Source organism: Sus scrofa, chromosome 6 (assembly GCF_000003025.6).
Source record: "Sus scrofa isolate TJ Tabasco breed Duroc chromosome 6, Sscrofa11.1, whole genome shotgun sequence".
In the NCBI taxonomy this organism is placed as follows: domain Eukaryota; kingdom Metazoa; phylum Chordata; class Mammalia; order Artiodactyla; family Suidae; genus Sus; species Sus scrofa.
This window is the reverse complement of record NC_010448.4, coordinates 56,994,267-57,022,077: the sequence shown is the minus strand read 5'-3', so window position 1 is coordinate 57,022,077 and position 27,811 is coordinate 56,994,267. Positions and strand designations below refer to the sequence as shown.

At 44.5% G+C, this 27,811-nt stretch overlaps 2 protein-coding genes across 3 annotated transcripts in view; both read right to left on the bottom strand.

The window, feature by feature from the left end:
- LOC100627241 (zinc finger protein 665-like) overlaps positions 1–13,240 on the bottom strand; it is a 44,070-nt gene extending 30,830 nt beyond the window's left edge. For both annotated transcript variants that reach the window (XM_021097244.1, XM_021097248.1), the window contains exon 1: positions 13,119–13,240. The gene's annotated coding sequence lies outside the window, so the exon portion shown is untranslated. The remainder of the gene's footprint in view (positions 1–13,118) is intronic.
- LOC110261296 (zinc finger protein OZF-like) lies at positions 1,205–23,273 on the bottom strand. The gene is given in 4 exon segments (XM_021097276.1): positions 1,205–2,402; positions 2,405–3,280; positions 13,119–13,244; positions 23,258–23,273. Coding segments are annotated over 2 exon segments (1,578 nt in total). The 5' UTR covers positions 3,231–3,280; positions 13,119–13,244; positions 23,258–23,273; the 3' UTR covers positions 1,205–1,650.

Sequence of the window (27,811 nt, the reverse complement as noted above, 5' to 3'; positions counted from 1 at the left end):
CAGCAGCTATTCCTTTTCAAAGGACAGAGGCTGTTGCCCCCTCCCCATTCCCCCCCACCACATATGCCATCTCCAGTGACCCATCATTCTCCTCACAGGAAAACCTTCTCCACTTCCTGTCCTACTGCGTCATGGTCATCAGGCAGAGTAAGCCTTTCCTATACTGACCAGAGGCCCCGAGTCCCAGCAACAAATCCAGAGGGGCTGTGGCCACAGAAATCGCACTCACTTAGAAAACACTTTTACACTCAGATTCTGCTCCTCCATACCTTGGGGGAGTTCCTTCCCAAAACCTATATAAGCTGGTATCGAGTGAGGTGCAGGTTCTAGCTACTGGCTTTGCCACCAGCGTTAGTTTTATATATGGTTTGTCTCCTTGAGGGCAGATCCAGTCTTTATTCATTTTTCTTGACTGAAATATGGTTGATACACAACATTATGTTTCAGGTGTATTACCTATGGTTTAACAACTGCATACCTTATGAAGCACAGAGGTAAGTCTAGTAGCCATCTATCCCCAAAGTTATCACTGACTATACTGCCTATGCTCTATATTATAACCTGGCGCTTTACTGCGTAACTGGAGACCTGTGCCTCTTAAAGCCTTCTCCTATTCCACACACACCCGAAATCCCACTCCCCCTCTGGCAATCATGCTTATTTACGAATCTATTTTTCTTATATTTTGTTTTTTATGTTACATATATAAGTGATATCGTGAGTATTTTTGCTTTTTAGGGCCACACCCGTGGCATACAGAAGTTCCCAGGCAAGGGGTCCAACTGGAGCTGTAGCTGCCGGCCTACACCAGAGCCACAGTAACACAGGATCCGAGCCACGTCTGTGACCTACGCCACAGCTCACGGCAACAAGGGATCCTTAACCCACTGAGCGAGGCCAGGGTTCTTCATGGTTCCGAGTTGGATTCCTTCCCGCTGCGCCACGACGGGAAATCCACGAGCTACTTTTTGACTTATTTCGTTTAGCATAATACTTAGAGCTATCCATGTTGTTGCAAATTACGATTTCATTTTATCATGGCTCATAGTCCACTGTGCGTATGTATGCTTATGTACACATCCACACGCACATGCACAGATACAGACAAGTGTGTGCATGGGGGGGGGGGAACGGGACACACCTATCTAGGTAGCCTTCTTATCTTGGCTATTGCAAATAATGCTGCAATGAACAACGGCGTGCATATATTTTTTCGAAGTAGTATTTGTTTTCTCTAGGTAGATATCCCGATGTGCACGTGCTGGATCATATGGTAGTTCTATTTTTAATTTTTTGCACAACCACCATATTGTTGTCCAAAGTGGCTGCACCAATTTATAATCCCGACAGTGCACCAGGGTTCCATTGTCTCTCATCCTCACCAACACTTGTTACTTGTTGTCTTTAAAGCAGGTGTTTTGATAGGTGTGAGGTGGTAGCGCCTTGTGGTTTTGATCTGAATTTCCCTGATGACTAGCAACACCAAGCATCGTTTCATGTGCCTGTTGGCCATCTGTACGCCTTCCTTCTCCATGATGGGGTCTCTTGGCCTGAGAAAGGCTTGCATATTTGCATAAGTTGCCTGTCAATCATGACCTTTTAAAGTTTTACCCTCCTATGAATTCTCTGATGATCCCCAAAACTTGAGCTTTAAAGAGAAGCACTGTCACACAGGTTAGGTTTACTTTTCTTTTCCGTATGTATTTTCTGATGTCTCGTGAGGCTTGCAAATTGGGTATAAACTTTGCCACACTCATGACATTTGTGAGGCTTCTCCCCGGTATGGATCGTTTCATGTTGAAGAAGGTATGAACGCATTGTAAAAGCTTTGCCGCACGCATCACATTTGTACGGTTTCACTCCAGTGTGAGTTCTCTCATGACCCCACAGCTGTGAGCGCTGTATAAAAGCCTTGTCGCAGTCTTTGCACTTATAGGATTTTTCTCCTGTATGAATTCTCTGATGTGCCATCAGGCTTGAACGCTGGGTAAATCCCTTGCCACACACGTTACATTTGTGTGGTTTCTCCCCAGTATGAATTCTCTCATGGCCCCAAAGTTGTGAATGCTCGACAAACGCCTTGCCACACACTTTGCATTTGTGTGGTTTCTCCCCGGTGTGCATTTTCTGATGCCTAGTAAGGCGTGAACATTGGGTGAACGCTTTGCCACATTCATTACATTTGTAAGGTTTCTCTCCAGTATGGATAGTCTCATGCTGAGTAAGATTTGACCGCATGGTAAAGGCTCTGCCACACACGACACATTTGTAAGGTTTCTCTCCAGTGTGGATTTTCTCATGTTTGTTAAGGCTTGAACGCTCGGCAAATGCTTTGCCGCATTCATTACACTTGTAAGGCTTCTCCCCTGTATGCATTTTCTCATGACTCCAGAGGAGTGAATGTGGATAAAGGCCTTACCACATTCGTGACACTTGTAAGGTTTCTCGCCAGTGTGCATTCGCTGATGATTTGTAAGGTGTGAATTTCGACTGAAGACCTTGCCGCACACATTACATTTGTAGGGCTTCTCTCCTGTGTGCACTCTCTGGTGTGTCGTGAGGTTGGAACACTGATTAAAGGCTTTGTCGCACACTTTGCATTTGTAAGGTTTTTGTCCAGAATGAATTCGCTTGTGATTCCTGAGGTTTGAGCTTTTGCTAAAAGCCTTCCCACAGTCATTACAGGTGTACGATTTTTCTTTAGTGTGTGCTCTCCTGTATGGTGCAGGTAACAAAGTGTGTATAACAGCAGGAGGAATCCGTTGAAGCGACGACCCTGAGGAACCTCCGCTGACGGACCTCTCCACTTGACGGCACGCATGCACCTTCTCCTCGCCGGGAACTCTCTGCAGTTGAGCCACCGGTGCCTGCAGCTTTACTCCAGTCCCACCTTCCGGACACTCTCTATCTTTGTTTCCAGCAATGCTTATGTTATTTTTAATTTCTAACAAAGTCCTTATGAATGGCTTGTCCTGTGGGAAATAGTCATATGGACGACTCCTTACAGAAACATCCAGAGGAAAATGAACGAAGGATTTACTCTCTTGAGCTTCTCTGTAAGTGCGGGTTCTATTATCCGGCAGAAGCACTTTGTCATCTCCGGCGTCACACCTCTGCTCACACGCACATTCACACTTATTTTCACAGACTTTGTTGAGGTCAACATCCTTGATGCCTCGACTTTGGTTTCTTTCCAGTGTCACCACATGGTGAACGTCTCCTTCATTCATGTCCTCTCCTGGCGCTAAGTCCTTGATTCTAAGTCCAGGAGAATGGCTTCCTATTAAACAAGAGTTCCAAAATAAATATTTCATATTGAATTAGTCATAAATGTGTTTGATAATGTGGAAATATAATGTAAGAAAAAATTTGCTTAAAAAATCTGTTTATCAGGAGTTCCCATCGTGGCTCAGTGGTTAATGAATCCAACTAGGAACCATGAGGTTGTGGGTTCGATTCCTGGTCTTGCTCAGTGGATTAAGGATCTGGTGTGGCCGTGAGCTGTGGTGTAGGCTACAGACGCGGCTTGGATCCCACGTTGCTGTGGCTGTGGTGTAGGCCAGTGGCTACAGCTCCGATTGGACCCCTAGCCTGGGAACCTCCATATGCTGTGGGAGCGGCCCAAGAAATGGCAAAAAGACATAAAAAAAAAAAAAAGACAAAAAAAAAATCTTTATCGCATATTTTAGTAACCCAGGATAGCTCTAGCAGGGAAGTTAATAAGCAACCACAGTTATACAAAATAATTGCGTCTGACATTCTAAAGGATTCTTTCATAAGAACTGAAGAAAATTTATACTCCAGAAGGAACATATAATAGGAAAAGTGAAATATATGTTGAGCATCACTGAATTTTGAAATATCCGATTAAGGTAAAACATACGTTTTCTTTCTATAAAGATTAAGAATTAGGGAAAATGGAAATCTCAACTATGATTTCTTGCCTATAGTTAATGACAGCCAGTCATATTGATCAACTCCCTAACTATGAAGTATGATTTAATTATACAGTTATAGGGCCAAAAATATGTATAGTATATAGTGCGTCCTTTGAAACTTTGTTATCTCAGGCAAGAGAAAACATTACTATGGAAACAATTACAGAAAGACAACGTACAAGATATATATATACTACAGTGGAACATAAATCTTATAATAAACATGACAAAAAATTTGATGTACCTATTATCTTTGTGGATGTGATCATATTTGGTAAGAATAATGTGTGAACTACATTATATATTTTAAAAATAGAATATCAATTTTGGCATAAGTTTTTTAGTGAAAATGTCTTTACTTGTTACTTGAAGTTATAGAATCTCTTTTGCCAGAATTTTTACAAAGTATCTGAAATCATATTTTTGGATTTTTTTTTTTTTTTTTTTTGGTCTTTTGTCTTTTTAGGGCTACACCCTCAGCATATGGAGATTCCCAGGCTAGGGGTCTAATTGGAGCTGTAGCCACCAGCCTAGGCCACAGCCACAGCAACGCCAGATCCAAACTGCATCTGTGACCCACACCACAGCTCATGACAATGCTGGATCCTTAACCCACTCAGCGAGGCCAGGGATCGAACCCACAACCTCACTGTTCCTAGTCGGATTCGTTTCTGCTGTGCCACGATGGGAACTCCATATTTTTGGATCTTTTAGCATTACAACCCCAGACATACAAGAGAAATCCGATGAGAAGTGCTCTTACCATGTGTACATGACTACATACTTATCGTGAATCATGGAGTTCCTATCGGAAAGGAATCCAACTATCATCCATGAGGATGGGGGTTCGACCCCTGGTCTTGCTCAGTGGGCTAAGGATCCCGCGTTGCCTGTGAGCTGTGGTGTAGGCTGCCAGCTGCAGCTCCAATTTGACCCCTAGCCTGGGAACTTCCATATGCCGTGGGTGTGGCCCTTAAAAAAAAAAATCAATGGCAATTAATATGCACTTATCCAAAAGTAGTAAGTTCTGACTACAGAACTGTCACCAATAAGCAGTGCCCTTCAGGGGCATTAGCAAGGGACCATGAGCAGAGAGGGATTTGGGTGGAAGGGCAGTGTTGCCAGCAGCACCTCAGCACAGAAACAATTTCCGGCCGTGCTGTGCTGATCTGCGTCAGACATCCATGAGCAGAGATGTGGTCCGTAACACAATCAGCCAATGACAGCCTGAAGGACCGGACAGCAACGGGATGTATGTCCACAAGGACCAGGTGACTTTTTATGGAATTCAGTTGAAAAACAGAACAGGCAGCAGAGCAGGCTTCACGGATTAATAAAAATATGTAATTCTAGGAACTTGAAAATGTCTTTGGAAAATTTCTAGCAAGTGTGAGAAGCGGTTCGTAATGAGGGAATTTAGAGTGTAAAAGCTGCCATGTGTCCTTAAACAAGATTAAGATATGTACATGTTAGCTTCGTGTCCCAAGATGTGCATGATGAAATCCAGACAGGGAGAAATGAGTATTAAAGTATCTGCAGCAAAAAATTCCTGGTGAAACTAAAATATAATGCAAAGTTTACTTACAGAAAACTACGTATATAAGGAACAAGCAACGTAACCTAAATAAACATAACATGGCAAATCAACCGAATGGTATTTCTGTGACTAACAAAGTAACTTAATCAAAAAAGTTTACTCTGAAGACATGAAAAATCTTCAATGTAAAAAAGGCCATAGATTTAACTGAGTGAAATGTGTGTGAATGCAGTGTCATATCCTTACGCACCTATGACAACGGCCAAAATCCACAACACTGACAATACCAAATACGAGTGAACGCGTGTGAGAGCGAGGACTCACTGGCGGCTGGTGGAAATGCAGAACGGTACAGCCACTTCTGGAAGGCAGTTTGCGGTCTCTAACAAAACGAAACACATTCTTTTTTTTGCTTCTTGGGGCCGCACCCGCAGCATATGGAGGTTCCCAGGTTAGGGGTCCAATCGGAGCTACGGGCGCCGGCCTGCACCACAGCCACAGCAAAGAGGGATTTGGACTATGTCTGCGACTTACACCAAAGCTCACGGCATCGCTGGCTCCTTAACCGACTGAGCAGTGCCTGCGATCAAACCCGCCTCCTCATGGATACTAGTCGGGTTCACTACTGCTGAGCCACAATGAGAGCTCGTCAACATGCTCTTAAATATGACCTCTCAAGTGCACTCCTTAGTATTTACACAAATAAGGTGAAAACTTCTGTATATGCAAAAACCTGCATGTGATTTAGAACAAATACTCCTAAAATTTGTATACAGTAAACTACAGAAGTCCCTGAACAGCCAAAGAGACCTGGATAGAGAAAAACAAAGTTGGGAGACACCACACTCCCCTATTTCAAACTGTAGGACACAATATGGTATTTAATACAGTAGGGTGGTATAGGCAAAAAATTAAGAGTGTAGAAATAAACCCACACATACATGTGGTCAATTTATTTATGACAAAGGAGCCAAGAATACACAGTGAGGAAAGGGCAGTGTCTTCAATAAATGGTGTTGAGAAAACTGGATGGCCATGTGCAAAAGAAAGACGCTGATTCTCTCTGTTTTTCCTTTTTTCTTTTTTTAAAAACGATTTTATGGAGTTACCGTTGTGGCGCAATGGAAACGAATCCGACTAGGAACCATGAGGTTGCAGGTTCGATCCCTGACCTTGCTTAGGGGGTTAAGGATCCAGTATTGCCATGAGCTGTGGTGTAGGTTGCAGACTCTGCTCAGATCTGGTGTGGCTGTGGCTGTGGCGTAGGTTGGCAGCTACAGCTCCAATTAGACCCCTAGCCTGGGAACCTCCATATGCTGTGGGTGCAGCCCTAAAGAGACAAAAAAAAAATTATTTTCCATTATAGTTGGTTTATAGTGTTCTGTCAATTTCTACTGTACAGCAAAGTGGCCCAGTCTCTCTCTCTCACACAACACACACACATACACACATTCTTTTTCTCACATTATTGGACCTCTATCTTACAGCATTTGCAAAAAATTAACTCAAATGGATTAAAGACTTGAATGTAGGACTTGAAACCATAAACTAGAAGAAAATGCTGGCCATAATGTCTTAAATCTGACCCCAAAAGTAAAAGCAACAAAAGCAAAAATAAACACATGGGACTACATGAGATGAAAAAGCCTCTGCACTGCTAAGGAACCCTTAACAAAATAAAAAGTTCTATGGATTGGGAAAAAATAGTTGCAAATCACTTATCTCATAAAATGTTAATATTCAAAACATATGAACTGCCTCTACAACTCAATAGGAAAGAGAGAAACAATTCAATTAAAAAATGGGCAGAAGATCTAAATATACATTTTTCTGAAGACAAGACAGAGATGGCACACAGGGGCATGAAAAGATTGGTCATCACCAGGGAAGTGCACATCAAAACCACCATGAGGTATCGTCTCGTACCTGATAGAACGGCGATTATCAAAAAGACAATCCCAAGAGGAGGTGAGTATGTGCAGGAAAGAGAACTCTCCTGAGCTACTGGTGGGCATGGAAGTTGGTACAGCTGCTATGGAATATAGCATTAATGTTCCTCAGAAAAGGGAAAAAGAACTACCATACGGTCCAGCAGGTCCACTTCTGTATGTTCATACATAGTTAATTAATTAGAAAAGATTTATATATAACCCCCTGTTCACTGAAGCCCTATTTACAAGAGCCAAGATATAAAAACAACTTAAGTATCCACTGATGAATGAATGAAGACATATGTACAAGGGAATATTATTTAGCCCCCCAAAAATCTGAAATCATGCCATGTGTGACAACATGCATGGAACTTGAGGGCATTATGCTAAATGAAGTAAGTTAGACACAGAGAGTTCCAGGCATTCCACAGCAATGCCAGATCTGAGCCGAGTCTGCTACCTACACTGCAGCTCACTGCAATGCCGGATCCTTAACCCACTGATCGAGGCCAAGGATCAAACCTGTGTCCTCATGGATACTGGTTGGGTTCATTACTGCAGAGCCACAACAGGAACTCCACATAACCCAATTTTACAATGGACAGGAGTTCCCTTATGGTGTAGTGGGTTAAGGATCTGGCAGCATCACTGCAGCAGCTCAGGTTGCTGCTGTAGCACAGGTTTGATCCCTGGCCTAGGAACTTCTGCATGCCTCAGATGTGCCCAAAAATAATTAAAAAAAAAATTCTGCTGTATAGCCCAGAGAATTATCTACCCAAAATACTGTGATAATCTATGTGAGAAAGGAATCTGAAAGAGAATGGATGCGTATATAACTGAATCACTTTGTCCTACAATTGAAATTATTGCAACCTTGTAAATTAAAACTATACTGCAATAAAACTTTAAAAAATAAAAAAGATAAAATGGACAAAGAAATCTGAATAGATTTTTCTCCAAAGAACAGAAAAATAGCCAATAGGCACACAAAAAATAGGTTTCACATAATAGGTTATTAGGGAAATGCAAATAAAAACCAAAATGAGATAAAACTCATTTACCTGAAAGGGGCTGTAACACAGAGACAAGTAAGTTCTTGGTAAGGATGTGGAGAAGCCGGACGCCTCATACACCCCTATCGGGAATGCCAAAGGCTGCAGTTGCTTTGGCCAGCAGTCTGGCAGTTCCTCAAAAGATTAAACAGTTATCATAAGACCCAGGAACTTCACAACTACCTACTACTGAACAGGAATAAAAATCTATGTCCACACAAACAACTGTATAAAAACTGTTAACAGCAGCATCTTTTTTGTCTTTTTTTTTTTTTTTTTTTTTTTTTAAGAGCTGCACCCACAGCATGTGAAGGTTCCCAGCAGGCTAGGGGTCGAATCTCAGCTGCAGATGCCGGCTTACATCACAGCTCATGGCAACGCTGGATCCTTAACCCACTGAGTGAGTCGAGGGATTGAACGTGAATCCCCATAGATACTAGTCAGATTTGTTTCTGCTGAGCCCTGACAGGAACTCCAGCATTATTCATAATAGCCAAATGGTGAAAGTGCAACCCAAACGTCTCTCTACGCAAGTATGGATATGAATAAGGTACTACCCCAAACAAGAACAATAAAAAACCTGCACACCAGGGCTTAGAGCAGCTTTACCCATAACTGCCAAGACGTGAAAGCAATCAAGATGCCTTTTAGCAGGTAACTGGAAAAATTAACTGTGATACATCCAGACAATGGAAGGATTATTCAGCACTAAAAAGAAATGAACGATTCAGTCATGAAGAGAAACAGAGACACTCATATGCATATGACTAAGCAAAAGAAGACAATCTGAAAAGGCTATATAAACGGTTTGATTTCTACTGCAGGACCTTCTGCAAAAGGCAAACTATGGAGACAGGAAAGAGATCTGTCATTCCAGGGGTGAGAGCGAAGAGAAACAGGCAGAGCATAGGCAATTTTTAAAGTGATGAAAGTGCTTTGAACGATACCACCTTGGTACACGTATGCGATTACGCATTTGTCCGAGCCTGCAGAACATACAATGGTAAGGCTCTACGGTAAATATGCACTTTGAGGGGTTAATGTGTGTCAGGTGTAGATTCCTCTGCGATGACAAAGGTCCCACTCTGGTGAGGGATGTGGATAATGGGGGAGGGTCTGCATGTCTGGGTAGGAAATGCCAGAAACGGGAAACCTCCGTACCGTCCCCGCCGTTTTCCTGCAACCTGAAACTGCTTGAAACAGTCTATGTGTAGAGAAACAAAAGTGTATGTGAACAGTAGGTACTAAGTAACATGCAACAGAGTAGAAGGAATAACTCAGACTGTCTTTCCAAAAAATTCTAGAGGTTATATAGGTTTAGGGGAAACTAGTGTTCAATCATAAACACTCAAAAAAGAAACTGTGTCGAATATGACCTGTGATATTCACTCCATGACCCCACAGACCAAACTGTAGATATAAAACAAAGCCACAAAAAGTATGATAAAAACATATGGAACTAATGATTATTAAAGAAAGAAAAATCAAGGCCATTTACAACAATGAAATCTGCAAGATGAAAACATCAGTGGCTTAAACAAAACCAATTACTGTAGTTTAAAAAAGTCAGCATCATTCAACCTTATAAGCTTCCTCAATAAAACTTGTCAAAATTTTATTTGTTGAAGGGAAATGAATAGCACGGGGAGTTCCCTGGTGGCTCAGTGGATTAAGGATCTGGCACTGTCACTGCTGTGGCTTAGGTCACTGCTGTGGCAGGGGTTCAATCCCTGGCCTGGGAACTTACAGATGCTGGGGACACAGCCAAAAAAACAAAACAAAACAAAACAAAACAAAACACACACAGGATGAACAATGCAGCATGAACAGCAGTGCAGTCAGTGTCATTGACGTGAGGCTGTGAACCTGGACAGCGTTCTCTTTAGCCCAAGTTCCTAAACCTTTTATTTCTGGCTCAAAGGAGGTGATCATTTTACATCTGATCACACTGTCACACCGCCCTGGGAGGCACGTTACTCCCTGCAAGAACAAGAGGGACAAAGGGAGGCCCTTATCAGTCAGCCTCTCCTGATCCCTTCTCGCTCAGTGTCTTGGGACATGCTGACCGTGCTACTCAATGGTTGCACGAGATATTTCTACATGTAAAGCAAGATAATATGGTAACATACTAATCGGTGCTCTCTTTCAAGCATGTTCTGCACCCAGTAAACGCCTTCCACGGGAGTGTGCACCAGATGCTGTCCATCACCTAAAGGTGGATTACCACAGCAGAAGAAGGGGATCAAACTGTAGACCCTTGGAATGCGTACTTCAAAAGCAAGTTTCAGAGGTAACACTGTAAAGGAGAGAAAGCAAAGGTCTTTTGGAGTTCCCGTTGTGCCTCAGTGGTTAACAATACCGATGAGGAACCATGAGGTTGTGGGTTCGATCCCTGGCCTCGCTCAGTGGGTTGGGGACCCGGCGTTGCTGTGAGCTGTGGTGTAGGCTGGCAGCAACAGCTCTGATTAGACCCCTAGCCTGGGAACCTCCCTATGCTGCGGGTTCGGTTTAAAGAGACAGGGAAAAAAAAAAAAAAAAGAAAGAAAGAGGAAAGGTCTTTCCATGTTCCTAGGCTAGGTAGAGAGCTGGAAGAGAGAGAAAAATACAAGATATGGGAGTAAAATAAGAAGGTCAAATTTGGGGAGCAGTGGGTCAAGGATCTGGCATTACTGTTGTAGTGGCTTGCGTCTGGGCTGTGGCTCAGGTTCAGTCTCTGGCCAGGAACTTTCACATGTCTTGGGTGTGGCAAAAAAAAAAAAAAAAAAAAAAAAAAAGTCAAATTCTCTGTGGGGTTCTTGAGAAGGGGTGGTGTGCTGCCCACAGGCTGGAAGCGGGAAGGCCCAGGCTGAGACACTGCAGGGAGCAATGAGAACAGAGCGGATCGCAGGGTCTAGTCTCTGTATCACTGCCCAGAATCATTCTCCCAGGAGCCAGCCTATCCCGGTTTACTCACATGTGGCCCAGGCAACTACAGTGGCTTAAGGGCCTGAAGAGGCAGAGATGGCCTGACTCGGCCTCCTGACTTTCATGAAGCCCCAGATGCAATGGAAGAGCAGCTATTTTGTTTTGACATCCTCTGAGCAATTTTCCCAAAAATACGAAATGTGCATGGAAATGAAATAGTTCCTGGGGTCAGGTCTACAGAGAACTTAGCCCCCATCTGTATTAACAGAAAACCAGGCGAGATTAAGGGGAGAGAGGACTCCTTGAAAGCCACCTTGGTCCCCCCCTCAAGCCACGGCACCAAAACAGTGGGAGGGGCCAGATGGTGGAGGGTTGTAGGTCATGACAAAGCCTTTGCTTGGCTCTGAATCAGTGGGGGCATCACCGTAGAGCCGGAGTTTCAACTTTCACATATTTGAATAACAGAGTGACAAGTGTGAGTGTGTGGAAGGGATTTCTTTTGAGAATCCTTAAGACACAAAGTTTAATTTTTCCATAGTTGCCCCTCTGAGGATAATTTCCCAAATGACATTTAATGGCGTTTACTCTGTGCCCATCTGAGCTCCTATCTCTGTTCACATCTCTACAGATTCCCATGGGTCTGGATTTTTCTCTGTTTTCACTTTACCTTTCAAAGTCCAGGGCTCTTTCCCTTGTTCTAAAATGTACGTAATATTCAACTTATGAGAGATTTCAATTTATAAAGAAAAACAGAATATGACATGCTATGCTGTTCTAGAAAACATGGCCAGCTCTTTGTTGAGCTAAGAAGAAAGAAAATCATAGCTGGGTCTAGAAACATATTACAAAAATGAGTCAACCGATTGCCTCCTGAATGCCTAGATAGGTATACAGATATCTAGCCCTCTTCCAGAAGAGTCAAAAGCACAAGGGTAAAACCACAGAAGGAGATACTTCTAAAAATTAGGCATAAGAAGCTTCCATCATGGTTTAGCGGTTAACAAACTCAACTAGTATCCATGAGAATGCGGGTTCAGTCTCTGGCCTCGCTTGGTGGGTTAAGGATCCGGCGTTGCCATGAGCTGTGGTTGGTGTAGGTTGCAGATGCGGCTCGGAGTTGTTGTGGCTGTGGTGTGGGCCAGTGACTACAGCTCTGATTGGACCCCTAGCCTGGGAACCTCCATATGCCGCAGGTGTGGTCCTAAAAAGACACACGCACACACGCAAGAATTAGGCATAAGGCCTCCTGACTACTACAACCACAACTAATTAATCATGAATGCAGGACTTTGGATGACAGAAGTTACAGTATCATAAGCCACATTAAGAATCCTTTCAGAGTTCCCATCGTGGCACAGCAGAAACGAATCTGACTAGGAACTATGAGGTTGCGGGTTCGATCCCTGGCCTCAATCGGTGGGTTAAGGATCGAGCATTGCCATGAGCTGTGGTGTAGGTCGCAGATATGGCTTGTATCCCCTGTTGCTGTGGCTCTGGTGTAGGCCAGTGGCTACAGCTCCAATTAGACTCCTAGTCTGGAACCTCCATATGCTGCTGGTGTGGCCCTAAAAAGATAAAAAAGGCAAAAAAAAAAAAAAAGAATTCTTTCATTGCGAAATGAAACCAACACATTCAATTAATTTCAAGTGCAGGGAAAGGAAGCTCTCACAAGCATGCTAGGGGCTCCTGAAAGACAAGAGAAAATGCAAAGACAGACAAAAGTAGTTATGGACTCCCGGAGAGAAGCGATGCTCACCCAGGGAGAGCAGGTTCCTGTAGGTCTCCAGAATCACATCCCAGTACAAGGCCCTCTGAGCGGGTCCAGGCAGGCCCACTCCTCCTGGGAGAACTCGATGGCCACGTCCTCGAAGGTAAACAGTCCCTGAAAGGAAAGCACCTTTCACCAGGTGGACAAGGAGAGAGTTCCTAGTTTGACACAAAATTATAGAAGCAGAGACGTAAGGACTGACTTGGCTGGAGTGAATGTTCTGATCGATCCATGCAAGATACTTTTGAGCAAATTACTTTTCTCTTATTTACATTTTTTTTTTTTTGCCTTTTTGCCTTTTCTAGGGCCACAACCACGGCATATGGAGGTTCCCAGGCTAGGGGTCGAATCAGAGCTGTAGCCAACGGCCTACGCCACAGCCACAGCAGCGCGGGATCCGAGCCGCGTCTGCAACCTACACCACAGCTCACGGCAACGCCGGATCCTTAACCCACTGAGTGAGGCCAGGGATCAAACCTACAACTTCATGGTTCCTAGTCAGATTTGTTAACCACTGAGCCATGATAGGAACTCCTAAAAATTTTTTTTACTGAGCTGAAGCTCATGTCACATACAGTTAGCTATTTTAAAGTACCATTCAGTGGCATTTATTACCTTCACAAGGTTGCAAAACGGCACCTCCCTCTGGTTCGAAAACATTTTCCCATCACTGAAGGAAACTCACCAACTAGGCCGTCACCTCCCGTGCGCCCTTGTCCTTGGTCCTGCACACCGTCAACGCTGTCACTACGCATTTCCCTACTTGGCAAATTTTCCTATCAGTGGAATGGTACGAAACCTGAGCTTTTCTGTGTGGCTTCTTTTACTCAGAATAGTGTTTCTTGGAGTTCTCGCTGCAGAGGTTGGGGCTGCTGCTGTGGCATGGATTCGATCCCTGGCCTGGGAACTTCCACATACTTCGGGTACGGCCAAAAAAAAAAAGGTAGTTTGTATCAGCACTACATTCCTTTTTCAGGACTGAATACTATTCAATTCTGTAGCTATATCACACTTACTTATTTACTCTTTCATCGCTGGCCACTTGTCAGCACTTCTTGCCTAATATTAGTAGTGCTGCTGGGATTTTCGAGTACAAGTATATGTGTGAGTACCAGTTTTCAATTCTTGTGGGGATACACCTAGACAGGAATTAGAGCCACACACGTTAACTTTTTAAGGATCTGCCACACTGTTTTCCACAGCAGCACATTATTTTATCAGCAATGTGGCAGGATTCTCATCTCTCCACATTTTTACTGACACTTTCTATTTTGCATTTTATTATAACCACTCTAGGAGGTGCGAAATATCTCATGGTGGTTTTACTTATTACTATTTTTTCTTTTTTGGCTGCCCCATGGCATACGGAGCTCCCGGGCCAGGGATGGGATCTGAGCCTCAGCTGTGTCCTACACCACAGCTGTGGCAAGGCTGGATCCTTTATAACCCACTGTGCCAGGCCAGGGACTCTGAACCTGTGCCTGAGCTGCTGCAGTCAAACTCTTTTAACCTACTGTGCCATAGTGGGAACTCCTCCTGTTTTTTTTTTTTTTTTTTTTTTTTTTTACTTTTTAAAAGGGCCACACCCGAGGCATATGGAGGTTCCCAGGCTAGGGATCTAATCGGAGATACAGCTGTCAGCTTATGCTACAGCCACAGTAACGCCAGATCCGAGCTGCCTCTGCCACCTACACCACAGCTCAGAGCAACGCCGGATCCTTAACTCACTGAGCGAGGCCAGGGATCGAACCCACAACCTCATGGTTCCTAGTCGGATTTCCTTCTTCTGAGCCACAATAGGAACGCCTCTTATTTGTTCAAATATTCTTTTTGCCCTCTCGCCTTTCCTTCTGGCACTCCTATTATGTGCATATCTGTGTTCTTGAGAGTGTCTCAAAGGTTTCTTAGTCTCTCTTCATTCTTCTTTTTTCTACCTCTCTTTTGCTCAGAATGAATAATTCCAACGAGCATATGTTTAAGTTTACCGACTCTATTCTGTCGATCTGTGGTTGAAACCATGTAATGAAATTTCAATTCTGTCATGGTACTTTTTGGCCTTACGATTTCCATTTCTTCTCTTTTCTATAATTTCTCTCTCTTTACTCATATTTTTTATTTGTTGAAACACTGTTCCATTTGCCCTTAGTTCTTTGTCCATGGTTTCCCGCAGCTTAGCATGCTTATGAGAGTTGATTTAAAATCTTTACTTTGTGCTCGCAGTGTCTGTTTTTCCTTGGAAACATCATCATTAACACAGTCATCATACACAAGTTGCCCAACCTAGAGAAAACCTTAGACATCTGTACGGAAGCTGGCGTGCTTAAAAGCAGCCACTGTGGCATTTTTTACAGTAGTGAAAAATGTGAAAACCCTTGTGTCTCAAGAAAATGTCCCAATGAGGATCGAAAAAACAAAATAATCTCTGTTTACTAATGTGAAAATAAATCCAATATATATGGCATGTAAATATTTAAATTTTCAGAATAACACAGCCTAACAAAACAGTTACTGAAAAATATTTTCTAAAACCACATTACCACATACAAATGCATTTTTACAAGCTCTGTCCTAAGAACAGCTGTTCTTGATGGCGATAATAAGTGATGGTGGAAGATGTGACGAGAAGGGGAGAGTGTACGTCTTAGTCTTTACACTGCATCACTGTGTGTTGAACCACAAATACATATACATGAAAAAAACATTAAAAAAAAGGGGGGGGGGAGAGTTCCTGTTGTGGTGCAGCAGAAACGAATCTGACCAGGAACCATGAGGTTGTGGGTTGATCCCTGGTCTTGCTCAGTGGGTTAAGGATCTGGCATTGCTGTGGCTGTGGTGTAGGCTGGCAGCTGTAGCTCCAAGTAGACCCCTAGTCTGGGAATCTCCATATGCCGTGGGTGCGGCCCTAGAAGGACAAAAAAGACAAAACAAACAAATAAAAACCATATACACATGAGATGTTTCATATAAAGAAACATAATGCTGAACAACATAAGGAGAATCGGAATGTGGCTCCAGGCTCTCAGATGACATCAAAGTTATGCTCCTATGCCTTGGCTAAGTTAAAACCATTTTAACCTAAAACAGCTGGAGCTCCTGCTGTGGCTCAGTAGGTTAAGAACCCGACAGAGTGTCTTTGAAGATGCAGGTTCGATCCCTGGCCTTGCTCAGGGGGTTAAGAATCCCGTGTTGCTGTGGCGGTGGTGTAGGTCGGCAGCTGCAGTTCCCACTCGACCCCTAGCCGGAGCACTTTCACACGGCCACAGGCGTGGCAGTAAAGAAAAAAGAAAACAAACAAACAAAACCATCTGCTGCATGAATATCTGGGTCTTTGTGAGAAGGAGGTGGTATGAATAATTTAAGGGAATGCTTCCTGTTAGACAACTAAGTTGATGCTACTTTTAAACACTAATTATGTCATAAAACACCCTCTCCACACCTTATTTCTATTTCAGAACTTCCCATTTCATTCTTAAGTACTGGTATTTTGGAGTCAGAAACATCCTGATTCACTCAACTTCAAATGCATTTATAAAATCTCACAAAGCAAGTTTCTCCGTGTCGGTCTTCCTTCCCAGACCTCCTCGGGAGTTCGTGCACCCTAACACATCCTTACACACGCAGTCGCTTAGATCCTGGCTTATGCGGAGCTCAGAGGGCATCAGGAGGGTGCTCTAAAGCATCCTTCCTGGCCAACCACACTCACACCACAGAGCCTACGCCCCATCTCCAACCCAGGCCTGGGTATAAAACCCTTCACAGGATGAGCACCTAAAGGGCTCCTCCCAAGTTCCATGCCACTGGTCACAGTGAGGAGTAATCTGCAGGGAGAAAAGAGGAGATGAGGGAAGGCCTTGTGTGCTAGGAAATATTTGAGACAGGGAACTTCAGAGACTGAGAAGTTCAACAAGTCCAAAGCGTATTTTAGGGAGGAGAGAACAGTCAGAGGAGAACAGGACCTTTACCTGGGCATGCGCCATTCCTTCCTCGTTCTTCCCTCTTCCTCTGAGCTACTTCTCAGAGAAGATGATTCTGTGTGACAAAAAACGTGTTCTTTAATGCTTTGAATCAACATACCTCCCTCCCCTGCCTCAAGCAGACACAGAGGGGAGACTCTGAGGATGGGGGAACAAAGGCTCACGGTGACAGGAGGGATGCAGAGACAGTAAGCCCCTACAGGGAGACCAATAGGTGAGTTTTTCACCTATTTCTCCAGGAAGCTCTCCCCTCCTGCTGAAACCCACGCTCTGCTTCACCTGCACTGATCTTTGTTCACTTTACATTCAACCAAAGGAACCTCCCTTGTCCGAGCTCTTGGCTCTGCCCCAGGCAGCCAGCATCCACTGACTGGTTGATGCAGCATAGGATGCTTATCCCATCCCACTTAGAGCAACCCTGGAGGGCCGGCCCAGCCTCAGCGCTCCCTGCTGAAGCTCTACTGAAGAGGCTAGATTTCTGCCCTGGAGGCACTGCGGAACCATGAGGCGGGTTTAACGCCAAGAGATGACACCATTAAACTTAAGATTTACCCTAAAACCTACAATTATACTTATTCAATATTCAATTAGTGGCACAGTAACCATCCTTCCGTGGAACAATGTATCATCTTCAAATCCCCATCCATTCCTCTTACCTACAACTAATAATTAAATCATCAGATGACAGACTCTACCTTCTAGGCAGCTTGTAAATTCAGCCTTTCCTTTCAATGATGCTTTCTCCCCCACGTAACACTTGATAAAAACATTACTGAATACTTAATAATCATGTTGTACAACTAGAGATGGAATAAAATTCATTGAGTAATTAAAAATAATTAAGTCAATTAATTATTAAGAAATAAAAAATATTTGCCTGTGTTTCAATGTCTTTTTGGAAACAGGTTGTGGACATTGACTCAGCACGGTGTAACTGCAGAAGGAGAAGCGTGCATCAGATGGTGGATGCCACTGTGCTCACAAAAATATTACTTTCACGGTGATATCATTCTATTATGAATATCATTTTATTAATTTCCTATTAGATTACTGGTGCTAAAATTTGTCTATATGCCAGATGGTACAAATTGGCTCCCAACACATCCAGTAGTGCAACTTGCAGCATTATTTAAGAGTGGATTTTGGAGTTCCCGTTGTGGCGCAGTGGTTAACGAATCCGACTAGGAACCATGAGGTTGCGGGTTCGGTCCCTGGCCTTGCTCAGTGGGTTAAGGATCCGGCGTTGCCGTGAGCCGTGGTGTAGGTTGTAGACGCGGCTTGGATCTCGCATTGCTGTGGCTCTGGCGTAGGCCGGCAGCTACAGCTCCGATTCGACCCCTAGTCTGGGAACCTCCATATGCCGCAGGAGCGGCCCAAGAAATGGCAAAAAGACAAAAAAAAAAAAAAATAAAAGAAAGAAAAAAAAAAACAGTGGATTTTACGCCTGCAGCGGAACTGGAACTAGGTCATTAAGTACATGGATACAGAGTTTCTGCCGTGGCTCAGTGGGTTAAAAATCTGACACAGTGTCTGTAAGGATGCAGGCCATGATACCTGGCCATGCTCAGTGGGTTATAATAAGGATCTGGCATTGCCACAAGATGTGGTGCAGGTCACAGATGTCACTTGGATCTGGCATGGCTGAGGTGTGTGCTGGCAGCTTACAGCTTCAATTCAACTCCTAGCCTGGGGACTTCCATGTGCTGCAGGTATGGCCCTAAAAAGAAAAGAAAAAAAAAAAAAAAAAAAAAAAAAAAGAAATACATGGATATAATACCTAAGGAACTAGGGAAGTCAAAGTTTGTCAGTGTTGACAAGGCATTTTCTATCTTCAAAACACAGCCTTCTTGGAGTTCCATGAGAACCCGGGTTCGAGCCCTGGCCTTGCTCAGTGGGTTAGGATCCCGCATTGCCATGAGCTGTGGTGTAGGTTGCAGATGCAGCTCGGACCTTGAGTTGCTGTGGTGTAGGTTGGCAGCTACAGCTCCGATTGGACGCCTAGCCTGGGAACCTCCATATGCTGCGGGTGCAGCCCTAAAAACACAAAAAGGCAAAAAAAAAAAAAAGTAGCCTTCTGAGCCTCCTCAATGGAATAAGAATGGCAACTTTCTTGCACATGACTTCATCACCTACCACTCATATTCTGGCTGACGCTGGACATACACAGAAACACATCCAAGACATGTTTTCACAAAACATGGTTTAACCTTTTCTTCATAACCTCTGCCTTCGATAAAACCTACTTTGTATTTTTTAATATATTTTACACACATATTTTTTTATGACAAACATTAAAAACAAATAAGTATTGTGGTTTCCGCATTCAGTTATGATGATCTGTGAAGACCATAATTCAACAATGATTCGAAGTTGCCTCAGGTCCTTTGGCTCTGTTCTGCTCTCTCATATAAGCATTTTTCTTTGCCAAAGGTTCTTCCTAAAATTTAGTCTGAAGTCCAAAATAGAATATTCCACTTTAGAAATGGAGGACCAACCACCTGTTTTCATGCTGTTGATACTGGATGTTGCATTTATACCAATGAATTCTAAATCACATCAGTTCCCCCCCTCTGTTGCAATACAGTTGCTACACAATGTTATGTTAATTTTCGGTGATTTAACATTTGCACACATTATGAAATGACCTTTTTTTTTTTTTTTTTTGCTTTTTAGGGCCATATCCACGGCATATGAAAGTTCCCAGATGAGGGGCTGAGTTGGAGCTATAGTTGTCGGCCACAGCCAAGCCACACCAGATTTGAGCCTCGTCTGAGACCTACACTGCAACTCATGGTAACACTTTCTTTTTTTTAAATTTTTACATTTTTGTCTTCTTAGGGCCACACCCATGGCATATGGAGGTTCCCAGGCTAGGGGTCCAATCGGCGCTATAGCTGCCAGCCTACACCACGGCGACAGCAACGCCAGATTCGAGCCACGCCTGCAACCTACACCACAGCTCACGGCAGTGCCGGATCCCCAACCCACTGATCGAGGCCAGGGATTGAACCGCAACCTCATGGTTCCTAGTTGGATTTGTTTCTGCTGAGCCACAACAGGAACTCTTATTTTTATTATTTTTATTTTATTTTATTTTTAAACACTGGATCCTTTAACTCACCAAGCAAGGCCAGGGATGAAACCTGAATCCTCACGGATACTAGTCAGATTTTTAAACTGCTGAGCCACAATGGGAACAGCAAATCTATAAAAAAAAAGATTTACTCCATGATATAGAGAAAGACAAACTGAGAGAAAGGTAGGCCTCTATCTTTGAGCCCTTGCCTTTTTTTTTTTTTGTCTTTTCTAGGTCTGTACCCATGGCATATGGAGGTTCCCAGGATAGGGGTCTAATTGGAACTGTAGCCACCAGCCACCAGCCACAGCCACAACAACGCAGGATCTGAGGTGCATCTGCGACAAACACCACAGCTCACGGCAACACCGGATCCTTAACCCACCGAGTGAGGCCAGGGATCGAACCGGCAACCTCATGGTTCCCAGTCAGATTCACTAACCACTGAGCCACAATGGGAACTCCGAGCCCTTGCCTTTTAAAAAAGAGTTTTTCATAATTGTTGGAGAACTGGAGTACATTTTCTTTTTTCTTAAATGGCTACACCCTTGGAAGTTCCTCAGCCAGGGACTGAAACTGAATCCTTTTACCCACTGTGCCAGGTCAAGGATTGAAACTGCACCTCCGCAGCAATCTGAGCTGCTGCAGTGGGATTCTTACGACACCATGCCACAACAGGAACTCCTGGGGTACATTTCAATTCTAATTATAACTGGGTACCCATCTCAGAAAACTGCCAAATGCAAACGTAAAACCAATTCTGAAAATTAGGTGTCTTTCTCAGACTCAGAAAATCTGGTTTACTTTAACTTCATGTTACAGGTGGGGAGAGAGCTCACAGAGGAAGCAATTTTACCAATTTACCTGGAAGAAGTCTGAGTTGAGTGAGCAGAACTGGGTTTAAGGGCTGGTCTGGATAGCTTAAAGCAGAAAGGGTTTGTCCTAATTCCTGATTACCTTTCATATTCCTGAGCAAGAGAACCTTCTTTTTCATGATTTAATCAAACATTTACTTCCTCTTTTCCAGAAAACATGATAATCAAAATATATGAAATTATAAATAGTTACTACTCCAGAAAAGCATGAAAGGGGACCGTCTATGGAGATGAACTCCAAACAATCTCTTCATCATGAGCACGTGGGCTCTGCTGGAACCGTTTCTCATCAATGTGAGAGATGCTGGGACCTGGGATCCTGTACGGATTGCAATGCTTGCACCAGTACAAATGTCTCCTAAGCAACAGAATCCAAAGAAAAGGGGCTAAAAATAACTACAAACATGCACAGTTGTGACAAATTAGGAACAGTAAGATAAAAAAGGCCAAAACCCAACCGCCCCTTCTGAAGTGTGGGAGCAAAAGCAGGGTTCTACACGTGATCCCTGCACACAGCAGCACCAAGGGTGTGCAGAGATCACTTAAGCCACACCTCCTGTCCAACCCACAGATCCTCCACCCTCATCCTATATAAGGGACCAGCTCCCCCTCAGGGAGTGAGCAAGGGCACCAGTTTCTTGCTCACTCCGTGCAGTAGTTAAAGAGTTTCAATAAAGCCTTGCCTCAATGCCTCATCTGGCCTGTTACCAATCTCTATCGATTAAAGAGTTCAAGAACTCCAGTTAGTAACAAATCCAGCCCATCCTTCCACATCTGCACAGAAAGGACAAAGGGGACGTGAGGGGAAAGTCTACTTAGTTGGACACTTCAGCTCAGGCTTAATGATGTAGCAGATCACTTCAGGGAGGAAAGAAGCTACTGAATATCAAACTGCTTAAACTAGATTTTTAACCAACATCCTTACCACATGCATAGTGAAATACTGTAATTTGCCAGATACCAAAAAATAGTTTCAAGATAGGACACAGTAAAAAGCATATAAGCTTTGTACTTTGCACAATAAAATGTGGAGGGAAAATGATCTGGAAATTAGAAAAAAAAATCCAATAGGTTCTGAGATTAGTTAAAACAAGTGTGAGGATACATCAAATTCAGAAAAGGATGGCATGCGCCACAGTGGAAACAGAACAGTACCGCTAAAAAGCCATTTTTATTTATTTATTTTTTGTTTTTTAATTTTTTTGGTCTTTTTCCCACGCCAGAGCCACAGCAAGGCGGAATCCGAGCCTCATCTGCGACCTTCACCATAGCTCATGGCAACGCCGGATCCTTAACCCACTGAGCGAGGCCAGGGATCGAACCCGCTACCTCATGGTTCCTAGTGGGATTCGTTAACTACTGCGCCACGACGGGAACTCCAATAACAGCCATTTTCAAAAGCACTATGTGCTGAAAAAAATTCTCCCCTCATTTTTTGAAAGCTAAGAGGAGAACCTGGAGTTGACTGAGCAAAGTTTCTGCCCTTGGGATGAATCGGGGTTGCAAATGGGGTTACCCTCTTATGATAGAAATAGAAAATGCAGATACCTCCATCGCCAGGTTTTGCCACTCTCCTTTCCTCCGCATAATTTAAATGTCAACAAATTTTATATAAATTAGGTTAGAGAGACACAAGCTAGTACTTCACAACTTAACATTCCATATCCAACCTACTCCATATTCATCTGGGTTTCGGGCCTCTGCTTTCTCCACCGTATGCTTTGTTTTCTATAAAAGTGTCCTGTTTCTTCTCCTTTTGTCCACTTCTGTGCTTTCCCCCTCTTTTCTACCCATCATTTTTTTTTTTCCTGTCTATCCCTCCTCCCACAGATTGGCCTGTTTCAATACCTGTCTTTCTTTCTCCCCAGGATTTCTGACCCTTCGCTAACGGCACGTATTTCTGCCTCTGTATCCACCCCCCTCTGCTCTCCCAGGAGGGAGGTGAAGGGCGCATACACCCATTGCTTCACCCGAAGAGGCTGGGCTTGGGGACCGGGAGCCAGAGCAGGAAAACAGGCTGCAGGAGGTCGGTGTCTCTAAAGACTGAAGGTAGAAAGCTGGGGAGTCGGCCTCAGAGCGATTTTAACCGGACCCGGACCCTGAGGCCCGGGACCTGAACCCAGTCTTCGCGCGACGCCGCGACAGACCGAAGGGGCGGACTCAGAGCGCGAGCCACGAGCGCGTTCAGGGACTGCAACTTACCCGGAGACCCCGGACACCCGGGCGTGGAGCAGCGGAGCCTGAGGACCGCATAGCGCAGTTAGCTACGAACTAACAACCCGAGAGACTCGCTGCTGTGAGGGCGCCCGTTGTTCCCAAGGATTCACTTCCGGGTCTGCGGGACCTGCGCATGCGCAGTGGGGCTGCGCGGGGCCGGTGGGGGGCCTCGAAGCGTCGCATCTCAGATGTTCGGGTGGAGGCGGCGTTGCTGTTAGGGCGCCCCCTGCGCCCGCAGGGATCTGGCCCTCGAGCCTGCTCTCCCTCTGTGAAACATTGCTTTCCGTTCCTCTTCCTTCGCCACGGGCGTTGCTTCTCTGCTTTGGATCCTTGGCCTGTGTCTGGTGTCGTTTGGAGCCGGGCCAGGTGCAGAAATAGAGCCCCGCGGGCCACTTACATTGAAAGAGGAGAATTGATAATGATTGACACGGATCCTTTGGGCAGCGAGGAGGCGGGAGCGATGGGACCTCGGGGGGAGGGGGTTTATGGGCGTGGTTGAATCCTGGAACTTCTGAGACCCCAGGCGGTTACAGCACAATTAACTGAAAGCCTAAGTTTCAGAGTAGGTGATGGAAACCGGAGTGTGACAGGGAATGCAAAGTTGGGCCTGTGCAGAACGTGCATTTTTAAATTTATGTATGTCTTTATTTTCTTTTTTGGCAGGCCCATGGCATGTGGAATTCCTAGGTCAGGCATCAGGGCCAGGGCTCAGCTCCCAGCTGAAGGCCAATTATATAGTCCAATGTGCCCGCCAGAGATGGCACCTGCGCCCTGGCGCTGCAGAGACAACAACGATTGCTTTGTGCTACAGTGACAAGTCCGGAATGTGCACTTTTATCCTCACTTCCCTCCAGAGTGTCGTTTAAACTTCTGTTCACCATTCACTGGGAGGCATCAAAAATCACGAAGGTGATTTTTTTCAACTCCAAACCTGTCATTGTCTGAGGGACTTTGTTGGGGGCCTATGACGAAGGTGGTGGCTACAGTCTGGAGCATGAGAAATAAACTTTAGGAAGGAATGAAACCATATATTCATTTTTTACCATAAAGATTTTTCTTTCCTTTGACTTTATATTGCATTTATAGGATGCAGTTAAACAATTACATGCATCTGACACATTTACAGGATGTGTAGAATAAGACTATTCTGATAGAAATGTTCATTTCCCAACTATCACCCACTAATGGTGTTACTGTCACTGTAGTTTTGCTGCTTATTAACTTCTTCTATACTTTGGCATATTTCTGATTATTTTTTTCTTTTGGCTGTTTTGTGGTATATTGAGTTCCTGGACCAGGGATTAGATCCCAGCCACAGTTTCCATCTAAGTCACAGCTGCAGCAAGGCCAGATCCCTTAACCCACTGTGCTGGGCTGGGGATGGAACCTCTGTCCTGGTGCTGCAGAGATGCCGCTAATCCCGTTGCACCACAGTGAAAACTCCCTGAATTTTTAACTTCATTGATTGATCGGTTGTGGGTAAACCTATTTCCTTTGTCCCAGGTTCCTGGTGCCAAACTTCATACCCCCCTCAAATTTCCACTAATTGAATCACTTTGCTGTACACCTGCCACTTACAAACATTGTAAATCAACTATGTTTCAATTAAAAAACAAAAAACCAAAAACCTTGGAATTTCCTGGGTGATACAAGTGTCTTCATTACACTAAGGAGGCAACTCTTCCGTTCTGTTCCTCTTCCTTCGCCATGGGCGTTGCTTTTCTGCTTTGAATCCTTGGCCTGTGTCTGCAGCAGCTTGAGTCCCTGCCACAGCTTGTGTTCAATCCCTGTCCAGGAGCTTTGACATGCTATGGGTGTGGCCACCCTCCCCCGCCCCCCACAGCTTTGTGGGTTCCTTACAAAGCTTTGGAACGGGAGCCTGGACAGCAGAAAGAAAAAACAGATGATCAGAAGTTTGGAATAGTCAGCTGCACAGCGTCTGGAGATGGGAGGGAGGCTGGGGATTTGGCTTATTCATATGGCCAGTGATTTAGGCCATCATGCCTGGTAAAAAAAAAAAAAACCCTGATTAACACTCTGGACAGAGGAGCTTGAGGGCGCTTCCTGGTGGAGCACTGAACCTACTGTGCTGGGAACCGTCCCAAACCTTGCTCTGTGTATCCCTTCATCTGGTTTTATAATTAAATGATGTCAACAACAAAACGACTTAGTAACTAGTTTGATATCCCTTATTTAGGGAAAACAAGCCATGGATGGGCTGGGGGAGTACAGTACCTCAAAAAGTGGTGAATCCCTCTTCCTGAGGGATTTTGGGCATGAGCACCTTGCCTAGAGCTTTAGAAAGGGCAATGCAGAGACAGGACATGATTGCTGAAGAGGTGGAAGTTTTCGCTTCTGTTGTGTCTCGTAAGATCCATGAGCTCATGTTTTCTCTAGTAAGGTAAATTAGGTAAAGTTGAATCGGAGGATTGTGAGTGGTGTATGCTAGGGTTCCTGTGACAGGTATTTCCTGTAAGTGCAGGCCAGTTAGGGAACCACTGTCTGAAACTGCCAGTGCTAATGGCTTGCATGAGTTGGCTCACAATAAGAGGTCCTGATAAGGAACCCAGTTCTTCAACGGAAAACTAACTGGGAGAATTCAGGAGGGTCCAAAGGAGGGAGGAGACCCCAGCCCATAAGAGGTCCTGCCAACCTCAGAAACACTCAGGCTGGAATCCATCTTGGCTGAGAGATGCACCTGCCAGCAGGAAGGGCCCTGAGTCTGACCTAGTTCGGGCTTGAGCCAGATGATTGGCTAGAGGACTTCTCACGTGGCAAAGTGTGTTAAGGACCCAGCATTACCTGCAGCAGCTTGAGTCCCTGCCGGGGCTTGTGTTCAATCCCTGTCCAGGAGCTTTGACATGCTATGGGTGTGGCCACCCCCCCCCCCCAAAAAAAAACCAGATGATTGGCCAGAGGCACCCCAGAGAGACCGCCTACATAAAAGCTGAGCCTGCAAGCCTTGTGGCAGAGCAGTTCTCCTGGGTTCCCTTCCCAATTAGAGTCTTTTGTTTTTCCCCTTGCTTATCTCAACCTACCTGTGTTTACCAAGTATTATGGCATGGAATGCATTTGAAAGGTCCAGCATCTTCCTCATAGATGTATTTAGCCATTCTCATCAAGATTCAGAAAGCGTATTAACCATTACAATTGCTTGATTCCTAGATATCTTTGTAATTTATGTTGGACAAGGAGAAATTTAGGTACCTTGAGAAAACAAATTAATTTTTACTATTTGCCTTTGAAAATTATTTTGAATACCTTTCTTTCTTTTTTTTTTTTTTTTGGTCATTTTAGGCTGCCCCTGTGGCATGTGGAGGTTCCCAGGCTAGGGGTCAAATTGGAGCTATAGCTGCCAACCTACACCACAGCCATAGCAACGCCAGATCCGAGCTGCCTCTGAGACCTACACCACAGCTCCTGGCAGTGCCCGATCCTTAACCCACTGAGTGAGGCCACGGATTGAACCCGCCACCTCATGGTTCCTAGTCAGATTCGTTTCTGCTGCGCCACAACTGGAACTCCAAATATGTTTCTTTTAAGTAATTAATTAAAAAAAATGTTTTTGGTCTTTTTTTTTGTCTTTTTTTTTTTTGCCATTTCTTGGGCTGCTCCCACAGCATATGGAGGTTCCCAGGCTAGGGGTCCAATCAGAGCTGTAGCCACCGGCCTACACCAGAGCCACAGCAACGTGGGATCCGAGCCGCGTCTGCAACCTACACCACAGCTCACGGCAACGCCGAATCGTTAACCCACTGAGCAAGGGCAGGGATCGAACCTGCAACCTCATGGTTCCTAGTCGGATTCTTTAACCACTGCGCCATGACGGGAACTCCCAATTTAAAAACTTTTAACTAGTTTATTTAACATTTTTTGGGGGGAGGGGCTGCAACCAGTGCACAAAGAATTTCCTAGACCAGGGATTGAATTGTGCCAGAGCAGCAACCAGAGCCATGGCAGCCACAGTGCTGGATCTCAACCCTCTGAGCCACCAGGAACTCACTATTTTACCTTTTTTTATTAGCCTCTCTGCCCCCATATAGAAGTTCCGAGGCCAGGGATCGAATTCGAGTAGACGCTGTGAGCTACCCCACAGCTTCAGAGACAGCGCAGAATCCTTAAGCCACTGGACTACAAGAGAACTCTGACTGTGTTTAGAATACTGAGTTTTTCTGCTCAAGAACACAGTGTGGTCTGTTTTATTTTATCCTCTTGCAATTGCATCCCCAATTTCCAAGGGTGACTTGTCACGTCTCCCTTTTGTACACATCTGGGTACTTGTTTTGCGTAAGTTGAAGCCATGTGATGGGCGCACAACGGTTTGTCATCTGTAATCACTTACCTGGCCTCACTCACGGGAAGGGCAATCTGCCACCCTCATGTACAAGAGCTTTTAGGTGTAGGGAAGCCAAGTTTGGGGCTGAAGTAGAAGTGAAAAGAAAACAGCCTCCTCACCCCCACCCACAGGAAAGTACATCCAGATGGGCAAGAAGGGAATTATGTCAAAGGTACCACACATGAAATCATTGGTATTTATTT